Here is a 17,884-nt window from a genome sequence, read left to right as displayed (position 1 = left end):
TCATAGCTGATCAATCCATAGCCCCTCCCAGATATCTGTACTGATTTTATTCTGGTTGCATTTCAGGTTCAAGTTTAGTCTTCAGTTACTTCAGAAAGACTTCGTGTTCAAGTTTTTTCACTTGGATTCTTCAAGAGTTGAGACGAGTTTGTGTTACAGTGAGCTGCTGCATTCCTCTCCCCCCCGTTTTACGGGGCTGGATTGAGACATAAATTCTGCCGGCACTCCCTCCCGCTTCGTGCGGCTGTAGGGCAGCTTGTACCCCTCCCGCTTCGGCGGTGTTAGGGTCAGTCAGCTCCTCCCGCGGTTGCGGTTGCAGGATAAGCCAGATCCCCCCGCATCGGCGGGTGTGGTGTCCCTCCCCCGCTCCGCGGGGATGAGCTGGACGGATTCCCCTCCCCCACTTGTGTGGGGATGAGCTGGGTTAATTCCCCTCCCCCGTTTCGGCGGTGGTGAGCTGGGCAGAGTGTCCCTTCGTGGGTGTAATTCTCTAAGTGCTGAGTCCTGCGGATGGAGCTTTGATATCGACATACTGAGGAGTTTCCGGCAGCACATGACCACATATAGGGAGGCAAAAGTTTGCTCTCTATCTCCACCTGCTGGTAGATGGACACAACCCACCAGTCTATGGATTGATCAGCTATGATTAATGGAAAGAAAATTATCAGGTATGATTATACATAATTTTACCTTGTAGTCTCTGTTCACAGATGTCAAAGAGGGGGATTAAAAGTCATCAGAAGCAGTGCAAACTACTTTGTGGTGCTACCTTGTACGGTCCATTGATTGAGCCGTTGGTCTCAATAATACTCCCTAAGCAACAGTTCTTACTTTGTTCATGTTGCAGGCCTTTTCCTTTTTCCTTAAATTTTGTTTTGGACAGCCTGGTAGCTAAGGATTCCCATTAGTAAAAATATATCCATCCTGCTTGACTTAGATACACTATGAGGCATATTTTCAAAGCACTTTGGGAGGCTAAGTTCCATAGGTTTCAATGGAACTTTGGGAGGCTAAGTGCTTTGAAAATGAGCCTCTATATGAACCAGCTCACCTTTATCCACATGTTTATTCACTCCTTCACGTTTGTCTACGTGTTCTGTAATTTTATTCTTTATAATAGTTTCCAGTATTTTGCCTGACACCGATGTCTGTCTTACTGGTCTGTAATTTCCCGGATCACCCCTGGAACCCTTTTTAAAACTCGGTGTCACATTGGCCACCCTCCAATCTTCAGGTACTACAGACAAAAATGAAGCTACTCACCTGTAGCAGGTGTTCGAGAACAACAGGATGAATATTCTTTCTTCCTGCCACCCCCACCTTCCCTTTGGAGTTGCATTTTACCAGCTATATTTAGACTGACCTGGTCCCATACAAAGACAGGCAGGAAGACATGCACATGTGTAGGACACTTCCAAGTGCTTCTGGAAATAAACACTGAGGAGTGTCTCCATACTGGGGCCTTCCTCAGAACATTTACTACAGGTGAGCAGTTTTGCTTTTTGATTCTTCCCTGTGTCACCCCTTCCCCAGCTTTTGGATTTGACTAAAATGTAATTAATGTATTTTGATATTTATACCCCACATTATCCCGAACATACTCAAGTTCAGTGTGGCGTACAATAAATAAAACAGGCAAGGTTTATAATACCATAAATAAAATATTAAGTAAGAGCAGAGTGATACAAATTAGAGCTAAATAATAAACCATTGATGGCCAATTACATAGTAAGTGAGTGACCGGCAGTTTGTCCAGCAGTCTTTCATTCTCGATTCTAGATTCAACCAACAATGTGATACTATATACTTGATCATGATCCTTCATTTGTTGTTTGAGACATAAACCATAGAAGTCCGCCCAGTTCTATCCTCATGTTCCAACTATATGAGTTGCTGTCAAAGCCTATTCAAATCCATCTTATCATTTGCGTGACACAGACCATAAAAGTCTGCCCGGTACTGTCCTCATGTTCCAAATTACTGGAGTTTCTATTGAAGCTCTCTACAGCCCATCCTAAACTGGATCACCATATGCGGGACTCAGACCGTATAAGGCAGCCCAGCACCAGCCTTAGTTGATACAGCCAGAGTTGCCATCTAAGCACCACTTGACATGCAAACACATATGCAAACCTTTAAGCTTGTTTTTTTTATACCATTCATTTTCTAATTAGAGATCTCCTGTGTCTATCCTACACCACCTTGAATTCTGCCATACTTCTCCACCACTTCTTTCAGGAGGCCATTCCAGGCATCAACTACCTTCTCTATGAAAAATAATTTTCTGACATTTCTCCTAAGTCTATCAGTACGCAACCTCAAATCATGTCCTTAAGTTATATCATTTTCTTTTCTCTGGAAAATATTTGTTTCTATATTAATATCTTTCAAGCATTTAAACACCTGTATGATACAATCTGACACGCTCCAATGGGTAGAAACTGTCAGCGAGTGGGGGAAATAGGAAGTTACATCAGAGGGCGGGACACAGTGAGGGAAGGCTGGCCGATGAGGCGATTTTTCTTTCTTTACACGCAGAGCAGACGCGAGGCGCCGCCGCTTCAGAGATTTTTTTTTAAAAGGCTGGGTCAGGTGTCGGGTAGCAGGAGAAGAGGGTCGTCCGGCAATGGAGCTAGAAGGCAGGTGGGGACTGGGTCTGGGAGGGGGGCTCAGATGGGAGAAAGGGAGGGCTCAGATGGGAGAAGGGGACTGGGTCGGGGAGGGGGGACTCAGATGGGAGAAGGGGGCAGGAGGGAGAATGGTTCTGGGGCTGAAAAGGGGGGGGTGCCTAATACAAAGCATGTGGATGAAGGGGATTGGAACTGGGGGTTGAAAAGTAGGGTAGGTGGGATAAGGGGGCCAGTATTGGAACTGAGGGCTGAAAAGGGGCTGGGGCTGAAACTGTGGGGGCTGAAAAGGGGACAGGGAGAAGTGGCTGGGGCTGAAGCTCGGTACTGGTGTGAGAAAAGGGCTGGGGCTGAAACTGGGGACTGATGGGATAGTGGGGCTGAAACTGGGGGCTGAAAAGGGGGGGGCAGGTGGGAGATGTGGGCTGTAGCTGGAACTAGGGGCAGGTGGGATAATGGGGCTAGAACTGGGGGCAGAGAGAGAGGGGACGGATCCTGGATGTAAGGGGGAGCGAGAGGGAGGGCAGACCCTGGATGGGTGGGAGAGGGAGGACAAATGGTAGATTGAAGGGGCAGAGAGAAAGGGCAGACAGTAGATGAAAGGGGGAGAGAGAGAGAGGGCAGAGGGTGGATGGAAGGAGCAGAGATAGAGGGCAGATGTGAATGGAGGGGGATAGCAGAGAGGGCAGACACTGGATGGCAGAGAGAGAGCGAAGACAGATGCTGGATGGAAGAAAGACAGACAGTGAAAAGAAGATGAAAGCAGAAACCAGAGAACAATATATTTTTATTTTTTTTGTTTTAGGATAAAGTAGTATTGTAGCTGTGTTAATAAATGTTTATTTATAGAACATGTAAATAAGGTAATCTTTTTATTGGACTAATTTTAATACATTTTACTTTCGGAGAACAAAACCCCCTTCCTCAGGATAGGATACTGTAACAGCACTATACTGTATTGACCTGAGGAAGGAGGTTTTGGCCTCTGAAAGCTAAATATATTTGTCCAATAAAATATATTATTTTATTTCTATTTGTTAATTTGTAAAGTGGTGATTGGTATTTTAGGTTTTTTTTTCAAATTTACATCTGCTGTCTTTATATTTTGCACAGTACTAGGGGACATTTTCTGTTTCTATGGTGTTGCATTGTATACAGAGTCTGGCAGCTTGGGGGTTCAGTTTAATTTTTGTCTAAATAGAAAGTTTGATTCTCCGAGCACAAGCAGGCTGCTTGTTCTCACTGATGGGTGACGTCCAGCGGCAGCCCAGGACCGGAAAAACTTCCCTAGCAACAAAAGTTTGCTAGTCTTGCGCTTCCGTGCGTACCGCGCATGCGCGGCCGTCTTTCCGCCTGATCGCGAGCTCAGTCTTGTTTTTTCCGCAGTTCGGGAACGCTGCTTTGCCGCTTCTCTGCCCAGGATCGACCTCTTGTGCTTTTTTATCGTTTCTTTGCCCGCTTTCGGCGAATTTTTTCTCTGAGAGTCTTTGACTCCTCTTTTCTTCTCTATTTAAAAAAAAAAACATTTTGGGCCGCCCGGGCGGTCCCCTTTTTTTCTTTTGGTGTCTTTTTCTCAGGCACCATCACGTTCGACCTCGCCGGCGCGATTTTTCCACCCATGTCCTCGAAGCCTACCAGCGGCTTCAAAAGGTGCACACGGTGCCGCCGGACCATCTCCCTTACTGACAGGCACGCTTCGTGTCTTCGGTGCTTAGGTGAGAGTCATCGACCTGACGCCTGTCTTCAGTGTCTTCAGTTGCAGAAGCGGACTCAGGCGGTGCATTTGGCTCAGTGGAACGTCTTGTTCGGAGCCCGGTCCGGTTCTTCGACGTCGACGGAGCCAGCGGTACCGAGGTCATCGCCGGTATCGATGTCGGCATCGGAGGGTGCATCGTTCTCCGGAGCGCAGGTAATGGTTGTCCAGAGACCCCATGCTGGTAGCAGTGAGCCATCGAGTGGGTCTCCGCCTGCCTCGAGGACTCCTGCTGTGCAGGCCCACCGGGACCGTCCTTCTTCAGACCCGGCCCCGAGGAGTCGTTTGGATTCGACGTCCTCCTCGTCGGCACAGGGCGGTACCGGTACCGAGCTTCGAGTGAAGGCTAAGAAGCATCGGCATCGGTCATCGTCTCGGTGCCGAGAGCTCCGGGGCACCGAAAGACTCGGCACCCGAGAAGCGCCGATGCCGGAGGGACTGCTCACCCTCGTTTCAAGAGGTGTCGGTGCGCTCATCTCCAGACAGCCCGGTACCGCCTCCGCGCTCCAGGCAGGTTCTTACATTTTCTCCTGTACTGGTGCCCTTACCTTTCTCTACAGCCACTCTTAACGAGAGCCTCTGAGCCGTTCTCCCCTGGGAGACCTGTTACGCTCATCTCCGGTATCGTCGGTGCTTGCGCCGCCAGTGCCGTCGAGGGAGGCGGCAGTTGGCTCATCGCCCATGGTGCGTTCTCTGACTCCGGTACCGCTTGCGGTGCCGGGGACGAGTGCCACCCAGGCATATTCTCCGCCGTCATCGACGGAGGGAGCTTCATCACCTCTGGTGCGGGAGTCTTCCTCTCGACGACATCGCGATGGACATCGATCCTCTGAGTCGAGACGGGCTAGGCTTCGGACAGAAGTTCATGAACTTATGTCCGATTCCGCAGAGGAGGGCTCGTGGGAAGCACGGAGGAGGAGTCTTGTGGCTTGCCCTCTGATCCTACTCCCTCGCCCCAGAGGAAACTTTCTCCCCCGGAGAGTCTTGCCTTCTCATCTTCTGTCCGGGAAATGTCTACAGCCATTCCCTTCCTGGTGGAGACTGTGGATGAGCCCAGGGCTGAGATGTTCGAGGTCCTGGACTATCCATCCCCTCCTAAGGAATCGTCCACTGTTCTTCTGCATAACATCCTCAAACAGATGTTGTTGGAGAACTGGACGCATCCATTAACTAATCCCCACATTCCCAAGAAGATTGAGTCCCAGTACCGAATCCACGGGAATCCGGAGTTGATGAAGACTCAGTTGCCTCATGACTCTGGAGTAGTGGATTTGACCCTTAAGAAGGCCAAGAGTTCTAGGGATTACGCTTCAGTGCCCCCGGGGCGTGAATCTAGAACTATGGATTCTTTTGGGAGGAAGGCCTACCATTCTGCTATGCTCGTGTCCAAAATTCAGTCTTACCAGCTCTACACGAGCATCCACTTGCGGAATAATGTGAGGCAGTTGGCGGACTTGGTTGACAAGCTCCCGTCAGAGCAGGCCAAGCCGTTTCAGGAGGTGGTCAGGCAGCTGAAGGCATGTTGTAAATTCCTGTCCAGGGGTGCTTACGATACTTTTGATGTTGCATCCAGGGCTGCCGCTCAAGGTATAGTGATGCGCAGACTCTCATGGCTGCGTGCCACTGACTTAGACGGTAGAGTCCAAAAACGTGTCACGGATGCTCCTTGCCGGGGGGGGGGGGGGGATAACATTTTTGGCGAGAAAGTCGAAAAGATGGTAGATCAGCTCCACCAGCGGGATACCGCTTACGACAAACTCTCCCACCGGGCGCCTTAAGCATCTACCTCACCTGGTAGATGTTTTTTCGGGGGTAGGCGGACTGCTCCCTACGCTTATAATAAGCGCAGGTACAATCCACCTTCCCGACAGCCTACCCAGGCTAAGCCCCAGCGCGCTAGTTCACGTCAACAGCGTGCGCCTCCTCAGGCCCCTGCGGCTCCCCAGCAAAAGCAAGGGACGGGCTTTTGACTGGCTCCAGCAGAGCATAGCCGAGATAAAAGTATTTGTGCCGGACGATCTACCGGTCGGGGGGAGGTTAAAGTTTTTTCACCAAAGGTGGCCTCTTGTAACCTCCGATCAGTGGGTTCTTCAAATAGTCCGGCTGGGATACTCCCTCAATTTGATATCAAAACCTCCAAATTGCCCACCGGGAGCTCAATCTTTCAGCTTTCAGCACAAGCAGGTACTTGCAGAGGAACTCTCCGTCCTTCTCAGTGCCAATGCGGTTGAGCCCGTGCCACCGGGGCAAGAAGGGCTGGGATTCTATTCCAGGTACTTCCTTTTGGAAAAGAAAACAGGGGGGATGCGTCCCATCCTAGACCTAAGGGCCCTGAACAAATATCTGGTCTGAGAAAAGTTCAGGATGCTTTCCCTGAGCACCCTTCTACCCATGATTCAGGAAAACGATTGGCTATGCTCTCTGGACTTAAAGGACGCCTACACTCACATCCCGATATTGCCAGCTCACAGGCAGTATCTGCGATTCCATCTGGGAACACGGCACTTTCAGTATTGTGTGCTACCCTTTGGTCTCGCCTCTGCACCCAGAGTGTTCACCAAATGCCTGGCTGTGGTAGCGGCGGCTCTTCGCAGACTGGGAGTGCATGTGTTCCCTTATCTCGACGATTGGTTGGTGAAGAACACCTCCGAGGCAGGAGCTCTACAGTCAATGCAGATGACTATTCGACTCCTGGAGCTATTGGGGTTTGTGATAAATTATCCAAAGTCCCACCTTCTTCCAGTTCAAAGACTAGAATTCATAGGAGCTCTGCTGGATTCTCAGATGGCTCATGCCTACCTTCCCGAGCTGAGAGCCAACAATCTTTTGACTCTCGTCTCTTGGGTGCAGGCATCTCAGCAGATCACGGCTCGGCAGATGTTGAGATTGCTCGGCCACATGGCCTCCACAGTTCATGTGACTCCCATGGCCCGTCTTCACATGAGATCAGCTCAATGGACCCTAGCTTCCCAGTGGTTTCAGGCCACGGGGGATCTAGAAGATGTTATCCTACTGTCCACAGATTTTCTCAGATCCCTGCATTGGTGGACAATTCGATCCAATTTGACCCTGGGATATCCATTCCAAATTTCTCAGCCACAAAAAGTGCTGACGACAGATGCATCTCTCCTGGGTTGGGGAGCTCATGTCGATGGCTTCACACTCAAGGGAGTTGGTCCCCCCAGGAAACCGGTTTGCAGATCAACCTCCTGGAGTTATGAGCGGTCTGGAACGCTCTAAAGGCTTTCAAGAATTGGTTGTCCAATCAAGTTATTCAAATTCAGACAGACAATCAGGTTGCCATGTATTATATCAACAAGCAGGGGGACACCGGATCTCGCCCTCTGTGTCTGGAGGCCGTCAGGATGTGGCTTTGGGCTCGCCAGAATGGCATGTTTCTTCAAGCCACCTATCTGGCAGGCGTAAACAACAGTCTGGCCGACAGACTAAGCAGGATCATGCAACCTCACGAGTGGTCTCTCAATTCGAGAATCGTACGCATGATCTTTCAAGTGTGGGGCACCCCCTTGATCGATCTTTTTGCCACTCAGATCAATCACAAGGTCCCTCAGTTCTGTTCCAGACTTCAGGCCCACAGCAGACTAGCGTTGGATGCCTTTCTCCTACATTGGGGGGAGGGCCTCCTGTACGCGTATCCTCCCATACCTTTGGTGGGGAAGACTTTGCTGAAACTCAAGCAAGACCGCGGAACCATGATTCTGATTGCTCCTTTCTGGCCCCGTCAGATCTGGTTCCCTCTTCTTCTGGAGTTGTCTTCCGAAGAACCGTGGAGATTGGAGTGTTTTCCAACCCTCATCACTCAGAACGAAGGGGCGCTTCTGCATCCCAACCTCCAGTCTCTGGCTCTCACAGCCTGGATGTTGAGAGCGTAGATTTTGCCTCCTTGGGTCTTTCTGAGGGTGTCTCCCGAGTTTTGCTTGCTTCTAGGAAAGATTCCTCTAAGAAGAGTTACTTCTTTCTCTGGAGGAGGTTTACCGACTGGTGTGATAGCAAGGCCCTAGATCCTCGCTCTTGTCCTACACAGACCCTGCTTGAATACCTTCTATACTTGTCCGAGTCTGGTCTTAAGACCAACTCCGTAAGAGTTCATCTTAGTGCTATCAGTGCTTTTCATTACCGTGTAGAGGGTAAACCAATTTCTGGACAGCCTTTAGTTGTTCGCTTCATGAGAGGTTTGCTTTTGACAAAGCCCCCATCAAACCTCCACTGTGTCATGGGATCTCAATGTCGTTCTCACCCAGCTGATGAAACCTCCTTTTGAGCCACTGGATTCCTGCCATCTGAAGTACTTGACCTGGAAGGTCATTTTCTTGGTGGCAGTAACTTCAGCACGCAGAGCCAGTTAGCTTTAAGCCCTAGTAGCTCATGCTTCTTATACCAAATTTCATCATCATCTAGTAGTCCTCCGCACTCACCCTAAGTTCTTGCCAAAGGTGGTGTCGGAGTTCCATCTGAACCAGTCAATTGTCATGCCAACATTCTTTCCCAGGCCTCATACCCGCCCTGATGAGCGTCAACTGCACACATTGGACTGCAAGCGAGCATTGGCCTTCTATCTGGAGCGGACAAGCCCCCACAGACAGTCCGCCCAATTGTTTGTTTCTTTTGATCCCAACAAGAGGGGTGTGGCTGTAGGGAAACGCACCATATCTAATTGGCTAGCAGATTGCATTTCCTTCATTTACGCTCAGGCTGGGCTGACTCTTGAGGGTCATGTCACGGCTCACAATGTTAGAGCCATGGCTGCGTCAGTGGCCCACTTGAAGTAAGCCACTATTGAAGAGATATGCAAGGCTGCGGCGTGGTCTTCTGTCCACACATTCACATCTCACTACTGCCTTCAGCAGGATACCCGACGCGACAGTCTGGGCAGTCAGTGTTACAGAACCTGTTTGGAGTTTATAATCCAACTCCTCCCTCATAGGCCCATTTTTATTCTGTTCCAGGCTGCACTCTGTTAGTTGTTAAAATGTTAGGTCAATCTCAGTTATGTCCTTGCCGTTGCGAGCCCCAATTGACCAATGTTTGTTGTTTTGAGTGAGCCTGGGGGCTAGGGATACCCCATCAGTGAGAACAAGCAGCCTGCTTGTCCTCGGAGAAAGTGAAAGCTACATACCTGTAGAAGGTATTCTCCTAGGACAGCAGGCTGATGGTTCTCACAATCCCGCCCACCTCCCCTTCGGAGTTGTGTCTTCCCTTACTTTAGCTATGTACTGGACTGATGAGCACGCTCGCGATCGGGCGGGAAGACGGCCTCGCATGCGCGGTACGCACAGAAGCGCGAGACTAGCAAATTTTGTTGCTAGGGAAGTTTTTCCGGTCCTGGGCTGCCGCTGGACGTCACCCATCAGTGAGAACAATCAGCCTGCTGTCCTCGGAGAATACCTTCTACAGGTATGTAGCTTTCGCTTTACTTAATCTATAGTGGATTAGGGTGTATCTGTGTTTGTGAAAAAGACATGGCTTTCAGTTGGCATTGACTGTGCAGGATCGACGATCTGTATTCTGTCTGGTTTCGTTTTACAATAGGTGAATTGATGTTCTAGTGCTATCTATCTATCTACTTATCATTTCTATAGCGTTACAAGGCATACGCAACGCTGTACACCATACACAGAAGACAGTCCCTGCTCAAAGAGCTTACAATCTAGGTAAACAGAACAATTAAGGGTAAGGGAATAAGAGGTGAGGATAAAGGACAGGGTAAGTGAGTTAGGAGTCAAAAAGCAGTGGTAAAGAGGTGAGTTTTGAGTTTGGACTTGAAAACGGCTAAAGACGGGGCTAGACGTACAGGCTCGAGAAGACTATTCCAGGTGTGAGGTGCAGCAACATAAAACGAACAGAGTCTTGAATTAGCGGTAGAGGAGAAAGGGACGGATAAGAGAGATTTATCTACAGAACAGAGTACTCGAGGGGGAATGTAGGGGGAGACGAGAGTGGAGAGGTACTGGGGAGCGGCAGAGTGAATGCACTTTATGTCAATAGGAGAAGTTTGAATTGAATACGGAAACCGATAGGGAGCCAGTGAAGTGACTTAAGGAGAGGGCTAATGTGGGCATAGCAACTTTGACAGAAAATGAGTCGCGCAGCAGAGTTTTGGATTGATTGAAGAGGAGAGAGATGGCTAAGAGGGAGTCCGGTGAGGAGTAGGTTACAATAATCAAGACGAGAGGTGATAAAGAGTGTGGATAAGGGTTTTGGTAGAGTGCTCAGAGATGAAGGGACGGATTTTGCTGATGTTATAGAGAAAGAAACGACAGGTTTTGGCAATCTGTTGAATGTGAGGAGAGAGAGGAGTCAAAGATGACCCCAAGGTTAATGCTCACTGTAGTGTTTGATGCTTTCCTTTTCCTTGTGTGACTCGTAGAAATGACCAGCCCCGGGTGTCAACTACCCTAGGTACGCTACTGATAAAATGAGTGGAGTGGAATGGGTAGATGTGAATTGCTTGTTTACTCTTTCCAAAAATGCTAGGATTAGGGGCTACACAATGAAGCTACAAAGTAGTAAATTTAAAACAAATCAGAGAAAATATTTCTTCACTCAACATGTGATTAAACTCTGGAATTCGTTGCCAGAGAATGTGGTAAAAGCAGTTAGTTAGCAGGTTTAAAGGTTTGGATAGCTTCCTAAAAGAAAAGTCCATAAGCCATTATTAACATGGATAAAAGCAGCATAAAATGTATTGTACTGTTTTGGGATCTTGCCAGGTACTTGTAACCTGGGTTGACCACTGTTGGAAACAGGATTTTGGACTTGATGGACCTTCAGTCTGTCCCAGTATGGCAGTAGTTATGTACTTAACACCTATTGAGTTCTGAGACTTTTTTTTTTTTCCTCCTTTACAATCAAAATTTATTGACATAAGGAATTTAATCAACATTGGTACAGTGGAGTTCATTTGAGATCGTAAATTCTAAGTCACATAGTTGAAAAGAGGGCATGACCATGGATGCAGAATGGGCAGATCGTGGGTGTTTCTAAAAGTCTATGCATATTGTTATAAAATAAACCCGATCCACGTCTAATCAATTTAGTCATCAGGATGTACACTAAGTTTTACTTGGTGTAACTGCCTGCGACTAAATTTAGTTGCGCAAACGGGCACTCGGTGCATTCTATAAACTGCACAGAAATTTAGGTTTATTCTAGAACGTTCGCCTAAATTTAGGTGTACTAGAATACACCTAGGTGTATTTTGTTTACGTGTGGATTTTTTTAGGTGTGATTGTATAGAATCTAGTCCTATACATGCAAGCGCATTATCCCCCAGATTCTATGTATGGCGCTTTGAATTGTGCGCACTAATTTGGACATGCGTCAAATTTGCATGTGTAACTTAATTGAATACCAGTCAATGCCGATAATTGGACAATAACAAGCAGTTATTGACACTAATAAGGTAACAGAATTTATATATTTTTAGGTGTATTCTATAAAAAGGTGCAAATCCGAAAAGGTAGCGTGGCCATGGGAAGAGCATGGGCAGGTTAGGGGCATTCTTAAAATGTATGTGTGTTATAGAATTAGGAGGATCAGTGCCTAATTTACACATGGGGATTTACACCAGGTTTTCATTGGTGTAAATGGTTGAGCCTAATGTAGTTCCAGTTCCCAGTGCTAAGTGCTATTCTATAAACCACGCCTAACTTTAAGCATGGTTTATATGATGGTGCTGCTATTTTTTTAGGTGTCATCTCTAGAATCTAGTCCTATATGCATTAAAATACGTTAGGGGGCCTTTTTACTAATGCATCCCGAAAAGTGGCCTGCACTGGTGTAGACGCGTGTTTTGTACGCACGCAAGTCATTTTTTCAGCATGCCTGGAAAAAAGGTGCTTTTTTATTGGCCCAAAATGGACGTTTAGCAAAATTTAAACCAGCGTGCATCCATTTTCGGCCTGAGACTGTACCGCTATCCATTGACTTAGTGGGAAGGTCTCACATGCTAACCGGGCGGTAAGCGGCCAGTGCGTGTAAACTTCCGATTACCGCCGGGTAGGTGCCATGCAGTAGAAAATATTTTCTACCGTGTCTTTTGGACGTGTGTACAAAATGGAATTACTGCCTGGGGCATGCGGTAGCCGGGCAGTAGTTCCAATTTGGCGCATATAGGCGCCTACACGCCTTATTAAAAGGGCCCCTAAGTTTTTAGCTATTTATGTTTGCACTCTGTAATATTGTTGAGAACTTGTAAGGCATTCAGAAATGTAAAACTCATAATACCTTCTGTTAAAATATTTGAACTGGTGTAGAGAGATCTCGTTATTGCGTAGTAGAGCAGTCCTTTGATATTCTCCTAGATGGAAGACCAGAGTATAGAAAGAACCAGAGTATAGAAAGAACATTCTGTTTGGTTTATAGTTCTATAGACCCGGTAAGCTTAATGGTAATGGGAGATACAGTATACTGGAATTAAGACCAGGACGACTCAGAATTATAGGGTGCAAAATTAAAATCTAAGGTTTATATTTTTTTATATGTTTACCTTTGGTGTTCTGTTCTTTCAGGTGGAATTGTTTATCCTTGCATTTTGGGACAGAGGTTACCTCTGCTCTGTGCTATGCTTTTTGTTTGTTTTGCTGTTGTTTAACCAGTCCATACTTTCTTCATCAGATCAGTGAGGACTCCAGGCTCACTGCCTCCAGCTCCAAAGCAAACTGCTCTTCTCTTAATGCTCGTCCTTCCTCTCCTTCTCTGCCTCGTCCTGTTAGCTCCAGCAAAGGTAATCATGTATGTATCGTGCTGCTGGGCTGGGCTCCTCTTGTTCTGCTTTTCTGGGCTACATGTCTGTATGTATGTATGTTTCTGAACAGGAGTCTTGTGCGTCTGCTGTGGTTTTATGGTATTTGATAGGTAATGAATAGAAATAAAACAGAACAAATAGAAAATAAGATGACTACTGTTTTATTGGACTTTCATACATTTTAGTCCAAAAAGAAAGATAATATTTTTTTTCTATTCATTATCTCTAAAAGTGGACTAATATGGCTACCACACTATTTTATCCAATGGCGTTTGAGTAAGCGAGGAAAAAAAGCATTCAAAAAGAGGATAATCTACAAATGGTAAAGTAAAAGGAAGATGGGTGGTAGCTGTAGGACAGAAAATAAATGACAGGGAAATAATAAAAGGTTGAGACTTTTTTTGAATGCTTTTATTCTCGAGGATTATAGTGATTCATATTTATTTATTAGGATTTATTTAACGCCTTTTTGAAGGAATTCACTCAAGGCGGTTTACAGGAAGAATAGATAAACATGAGTAGGAGGCAATTAGAGCTGTAAAAATATTCGAACAATACAAAGTATGGCATGGTATACTACTTGCAATGACAACACAGTGAGGCTCATTTTCAAAGCACTTAGCCTTCCAAAGTTCCATAGAAACCTATGGAACTTAGCCTCCCAAAGTGCTTTGAAAATATGCCTCAATATGTACTAGAACATTATAATTGGTAGTGAAGGGTAAGGCAAAGTTGTAACATATAGATGAGTAAGAAAGTAGGAAGAATTAGAAAGAAAGCTGACTGATTTGAAGAAAGTTGCACGTGAGGTCAGAGTGATGGTTAAATATTATCTCAGCTAGGGTAGGAGTGGATAAACATGTCCCGCTGCAGTATGTACAGCCCGAGTCAATCCTTGTGTGTGTGAGTGAGACTAACAAGTTAGTTACTTCTTCCATTAAAGGCTTGGTTGAAGAGCCAAGCTTTCACCTGCTTCCTGAACTTATTGTTTTTTCAATAATTTCATAGTGAGTATTGGTTCAGAAATATATATTCTAAAACATTCTGCAAGGTGTGGCAAAGCTTCTAAATTTTCCAGCTATAAACTGTCATTCTCAATGCTGGGCTTAATCTGAAGTGAAGGACTTACTACTCTCCCAGTTTCTTGCCTGAGGAGAGCTGATCTGACAAGGATATCTGCGGAGTTGGTGGCAACCCAAGCTGACTTTTTTAAGGCCTTTGAGATGGAGGAGGAATTGATTGAATCTAGGGCTCAGGAGTAAATTTAAAGCATCTCCAGAACCAACAGGGTTTTCTACTGGTACACAGAATACAAAATATGCTTTTTACCTGAAACCAACCAGCTGCTTTTTCATCAGACTGGCTCTGGAGATACTGATTCATGTTGCAGTAGACACCATTTTCCTTCCCTTGGGTGAATTCATCTTGGCCATGAAAGTATAAGGCTCTTGCTCTTGTTTTTGGCCACATATGTGAGAAGCATGGACCACACTTTCACCACTTGTGCTATTCATCATTATGTGTAACCAGTTATTCCTTTCATATCTCAATAGCCTGTGACCTTTCTGACCATAGAAGATCCATTCCCTCAATTTCAGCTCTTTTGGACATGGGCTGCTCAAGATAAACTCAGGGTTTATTTCTTGGGACTGTGGCATATTCTTTGGATTACGATCTTGAAAGAACTTGCAGAGACTAGATTCTGTATTTAGAACTTTGGGTGAGCAGTCCCTGCACCCAGAAATTTGATTCTGTTGGGCTTCAGTCTTGCCTTGTTCCATCCAACGTTGACGATGTTGACCCTGATTAGTTAGCAAACATAGGACATATGCAGCATTGAGAATGAACAGTATTTAGTTTTAATTATTGCCAAGGCCCATAGTTTTCAATGGCAGTCCGAGAGAATATTTTATGGGAAAACGTGAAATTCTGTGGCTAAAAGTTGAGTTCTCCTTTTCAATACACATCTCAAACAGTGCCAGACTTTAAATCCTTTTTTCTTGTCATCTGCTTCCTTTCAGGTACTTAAATACACTAATGGTGTCGGACCTTAGTTCTGTCATAGAAGACAAAAGGATTTTTGCATCTTAAGTTGATCGTGATGATCTGCCTGCTCAGTATGTTTATATCCATGTTAGCCATAAGTGTGGCAGAATAATGAAATTGTCTGTTGAAAACAGGGACAGCAAGCCTCATTGGTGGGTCACATGATCTGCACAGCTTGTGAGTCTCAGTACTCTTCCAGAGCTTTGAGGAAAGTTTGAACATATGGTAGAAGCTTTCTGTGTACCACTGGACCTGCCGCTGACTGTTTGTTGAAGGAGGAAGGATGACAAATGCTGAACTACTACCACTGCCATTTTTGGATCTGACTATTGCTTTTAGCTTCTTCAGTGGTTTTATTTGCCACTGATTTTATATTTACTTTTTTCTCAGGGTATATATGCTATCGGCTTCCTCCAGGTTGTCTTTATAATGACCTTTTTATTCAGGCTTGTATTAATGAAAACTTGAGTTGTTTCTTCGAAGCACCAGAGAAGTCTCCATAAATCAGGACATAAAAAATAATAGTCTTCAACAGTTGTCTGTAACTTGATTCTTTCTCATTACTGTGCCAATTTTTTTTTTCAGAATATTGGACTTTTTTCACCCTCCCATATCACATGTATGAAAGTTCCTTGGCTTGTTTTGCATTTATCACATAGATCATTCTTCCCATACTATAGAGTGTTGCCCTGATATGTAACATAATCTTTGTAGATAATTAAATTAAATTATTTTATACTTTGCATTACTGGATATTGTCTTATCTGTTCATTTGCCATGCATCCAGTTCTTGGATTCTCAGATTGTTTTACCATTTCTCTTTAGTGTTTTTCTTTCACTAAGGTTTATTTAGGTAACTTCAATATCTTGTTTTCATTTTTTGCTTCTTTACTTTGTTTCTTTTACACCTTGCTCCTGTGCTTTCCAGTTAGCTGCACTTATTGCTTTAATATACTCAGCTGTATTTTAACCCATATGCTTACATGCTTAATCTGTAACTGCTCACAAAACATCATTTTAGGTACTTTCTACTTGCATGACAGACCTTAATATTGCTTGATCAAACAAGTCTCTATAATAGGATATGTCTCTTCTTTTCTTTTCCAAAGTTTCATTCCTGGTCTTTTCAGTTCAGTTGATCATCCAGGAAACAGCCATATGAGAGGTTTAGGTGAGGATGAAAGTTTTATTTTTTGTACGAGGAGTATTCCAAGGGCACACCTTTTTTCTTGTTAGAGAGGTCCAAGAAGCAAGCCAGTGATTTCAAGAGCTACCTAGGTGCACCAAATAGATGGTCCTCATGGACCATCACACTGAGCGGAAAAGATGATAGCATTTCTGGATGGATGTCGCTTCTGCATAAAAATAGTACTTAAAATAGTTTGGATTTAACAGGCGAGACTCTAACTTTAAAACTAGTCGTAAATCCCAATAAAACTTCTTGAGGTAAATTAAGTTGCCAAATCAAAATGCTTTAATGGGCGGGTCCCATGACAGTAATACACACCCTCTTATAAGAATAGATCTTGAAGCAGGGACAAATGGAACCCCACCCTGCTTGATTCTCAGAAAGACTTAAAGGACTAGAGTTGTAGGTTGAAGCAAGCGAGCACTATGCCTCAGGAAGAGACATCACAGTCTTGGCGCATGGTTTCCATTGTTCCTTTAAGTGGGTAATCCTAGTTGGAGTCTATGAGCTCAGAGTCTTGCAGCTCCATAGAAGCTCTGGTCCCACCCCCAAAAAAATCTGATTCTACGTCAGCTTCTTAGAAGAGAAGGCTGTGTTTGTACACTCTAAAGGGTTCCGAAAATTGAGAGGCTAACAAAATGTTCCTAATAAAAATTGACATGGCATGGGCTCCTACCTCCTGTGTTAGGAAGCTGTGTTTTGGTACTGGCCAGGCTCTCATAGGATAAGGTTTTCTGCCTCCTGATGGTGAGATATGACAACATTCTGAAAGAGAATTTATAACTGTTGGTTCATCATTCCTAAGTGAAATAATTTTCCTTTATCTAGTCTTAGCAGCATTTTATTCTTGACGTAAATTAGGATTCCTTTTACTAAGCTGCAGTAAAAATAGGCCTTAGCACACCCTTACACGAGTCTTTCTTGCACTTACCACAACTGTAAAAACCCAGATTTTCAATTTTTTCCATTAATGTTGCCATTAGTGCATGGTTATTTTAAAAAATTGCCACAGGAGCACGTACCACTGTTTTGATATAAAATATACTCTCGAACTGTCATTGAAAACTATGGGTACTGTAGGTGGTAAAGGCTCCTGTGTTATACATAAAGATAAACATCCATGCACAGTAATGTAGATGCATGAACTGGTTAGAGCAGGAACACCCACTCTCTGCCCCTGACATGCCATCTAAAAATATATTTTTTTAACTTTATCATGCACACGTACACATTTACATAGTAGATGACGGTAGAAAAAGACCGGCACGGTCCATCCAGTCTTCCCAACAAGATAAACTCATATGTGCTACTTTTTGTGTATATCCTACCTTGATTTGTACCTGTCCTCTTCAGTGCACAGACCGTATAAGTCTGCCCAGCACTATCCCCGCCTCCCAACCACCAGCCCTGCCTCCCACCACCGGCTCTGCCACCCAATCTCGGCTAAGCTCCTGAGGATCCATTCCTTCTGAACAGGATTCCTTTGTTTATCCCACGCATGT

The 17,884-nt window shown here is 45.3% G+C and overlaps 1 protein-coding gene across 8 annotated transcripts in view; it reads left to right on the top strand.

Moving 5' to 3' along the window:
- NISCH (nischarin) overlaps positions 1-17,884 on the top strand; it is a 168,462-nt gene that overhangs the window by 89,239 nt on the left and 61,339 nt on the right. For 4 of the 8 annotated variants that reach the window (XM_030205474.1, XM_030205476.1, XM_030205477.1 and 1 more), the window contains exon 14: positions 13,018-13,126. The exons of 1 other annotated variant lie outside the window; for it this stretch is intronic. In XM_030205474.1, coding sequence (XP_030061334.1) covers positions 13,018-13,126 — 109 coding nt within the window. Of the gene's footprint in view, positions 1-13,017; positions 13,135-15,168; positions 15,937-17,884 lie in introns of those variants that run through there. 3 more of the 8 variants (XM_030205480.1, XM_030205479.1, XM_030205481.1) reach the window with 3 other exon arrangements.

This window comes from Microcaecilia unicolor, chromosome 6, assembly GCF_901765095.1.
Source record: "Microcaecilia unicolor chromosome 6, aMicUni1.1, whole genome shotgun sequence".
NCBI lineage: Eukaryota > Metazoa > Chordata > Amphibia > Gymnophiona > Siphonopidae > Microcaecilia > Microcaecilia unicolor.
Note: the sequence above shows the minus strand (reverse complement) of the source record. Positions and strands in the feature narration are given on the sequence as shown.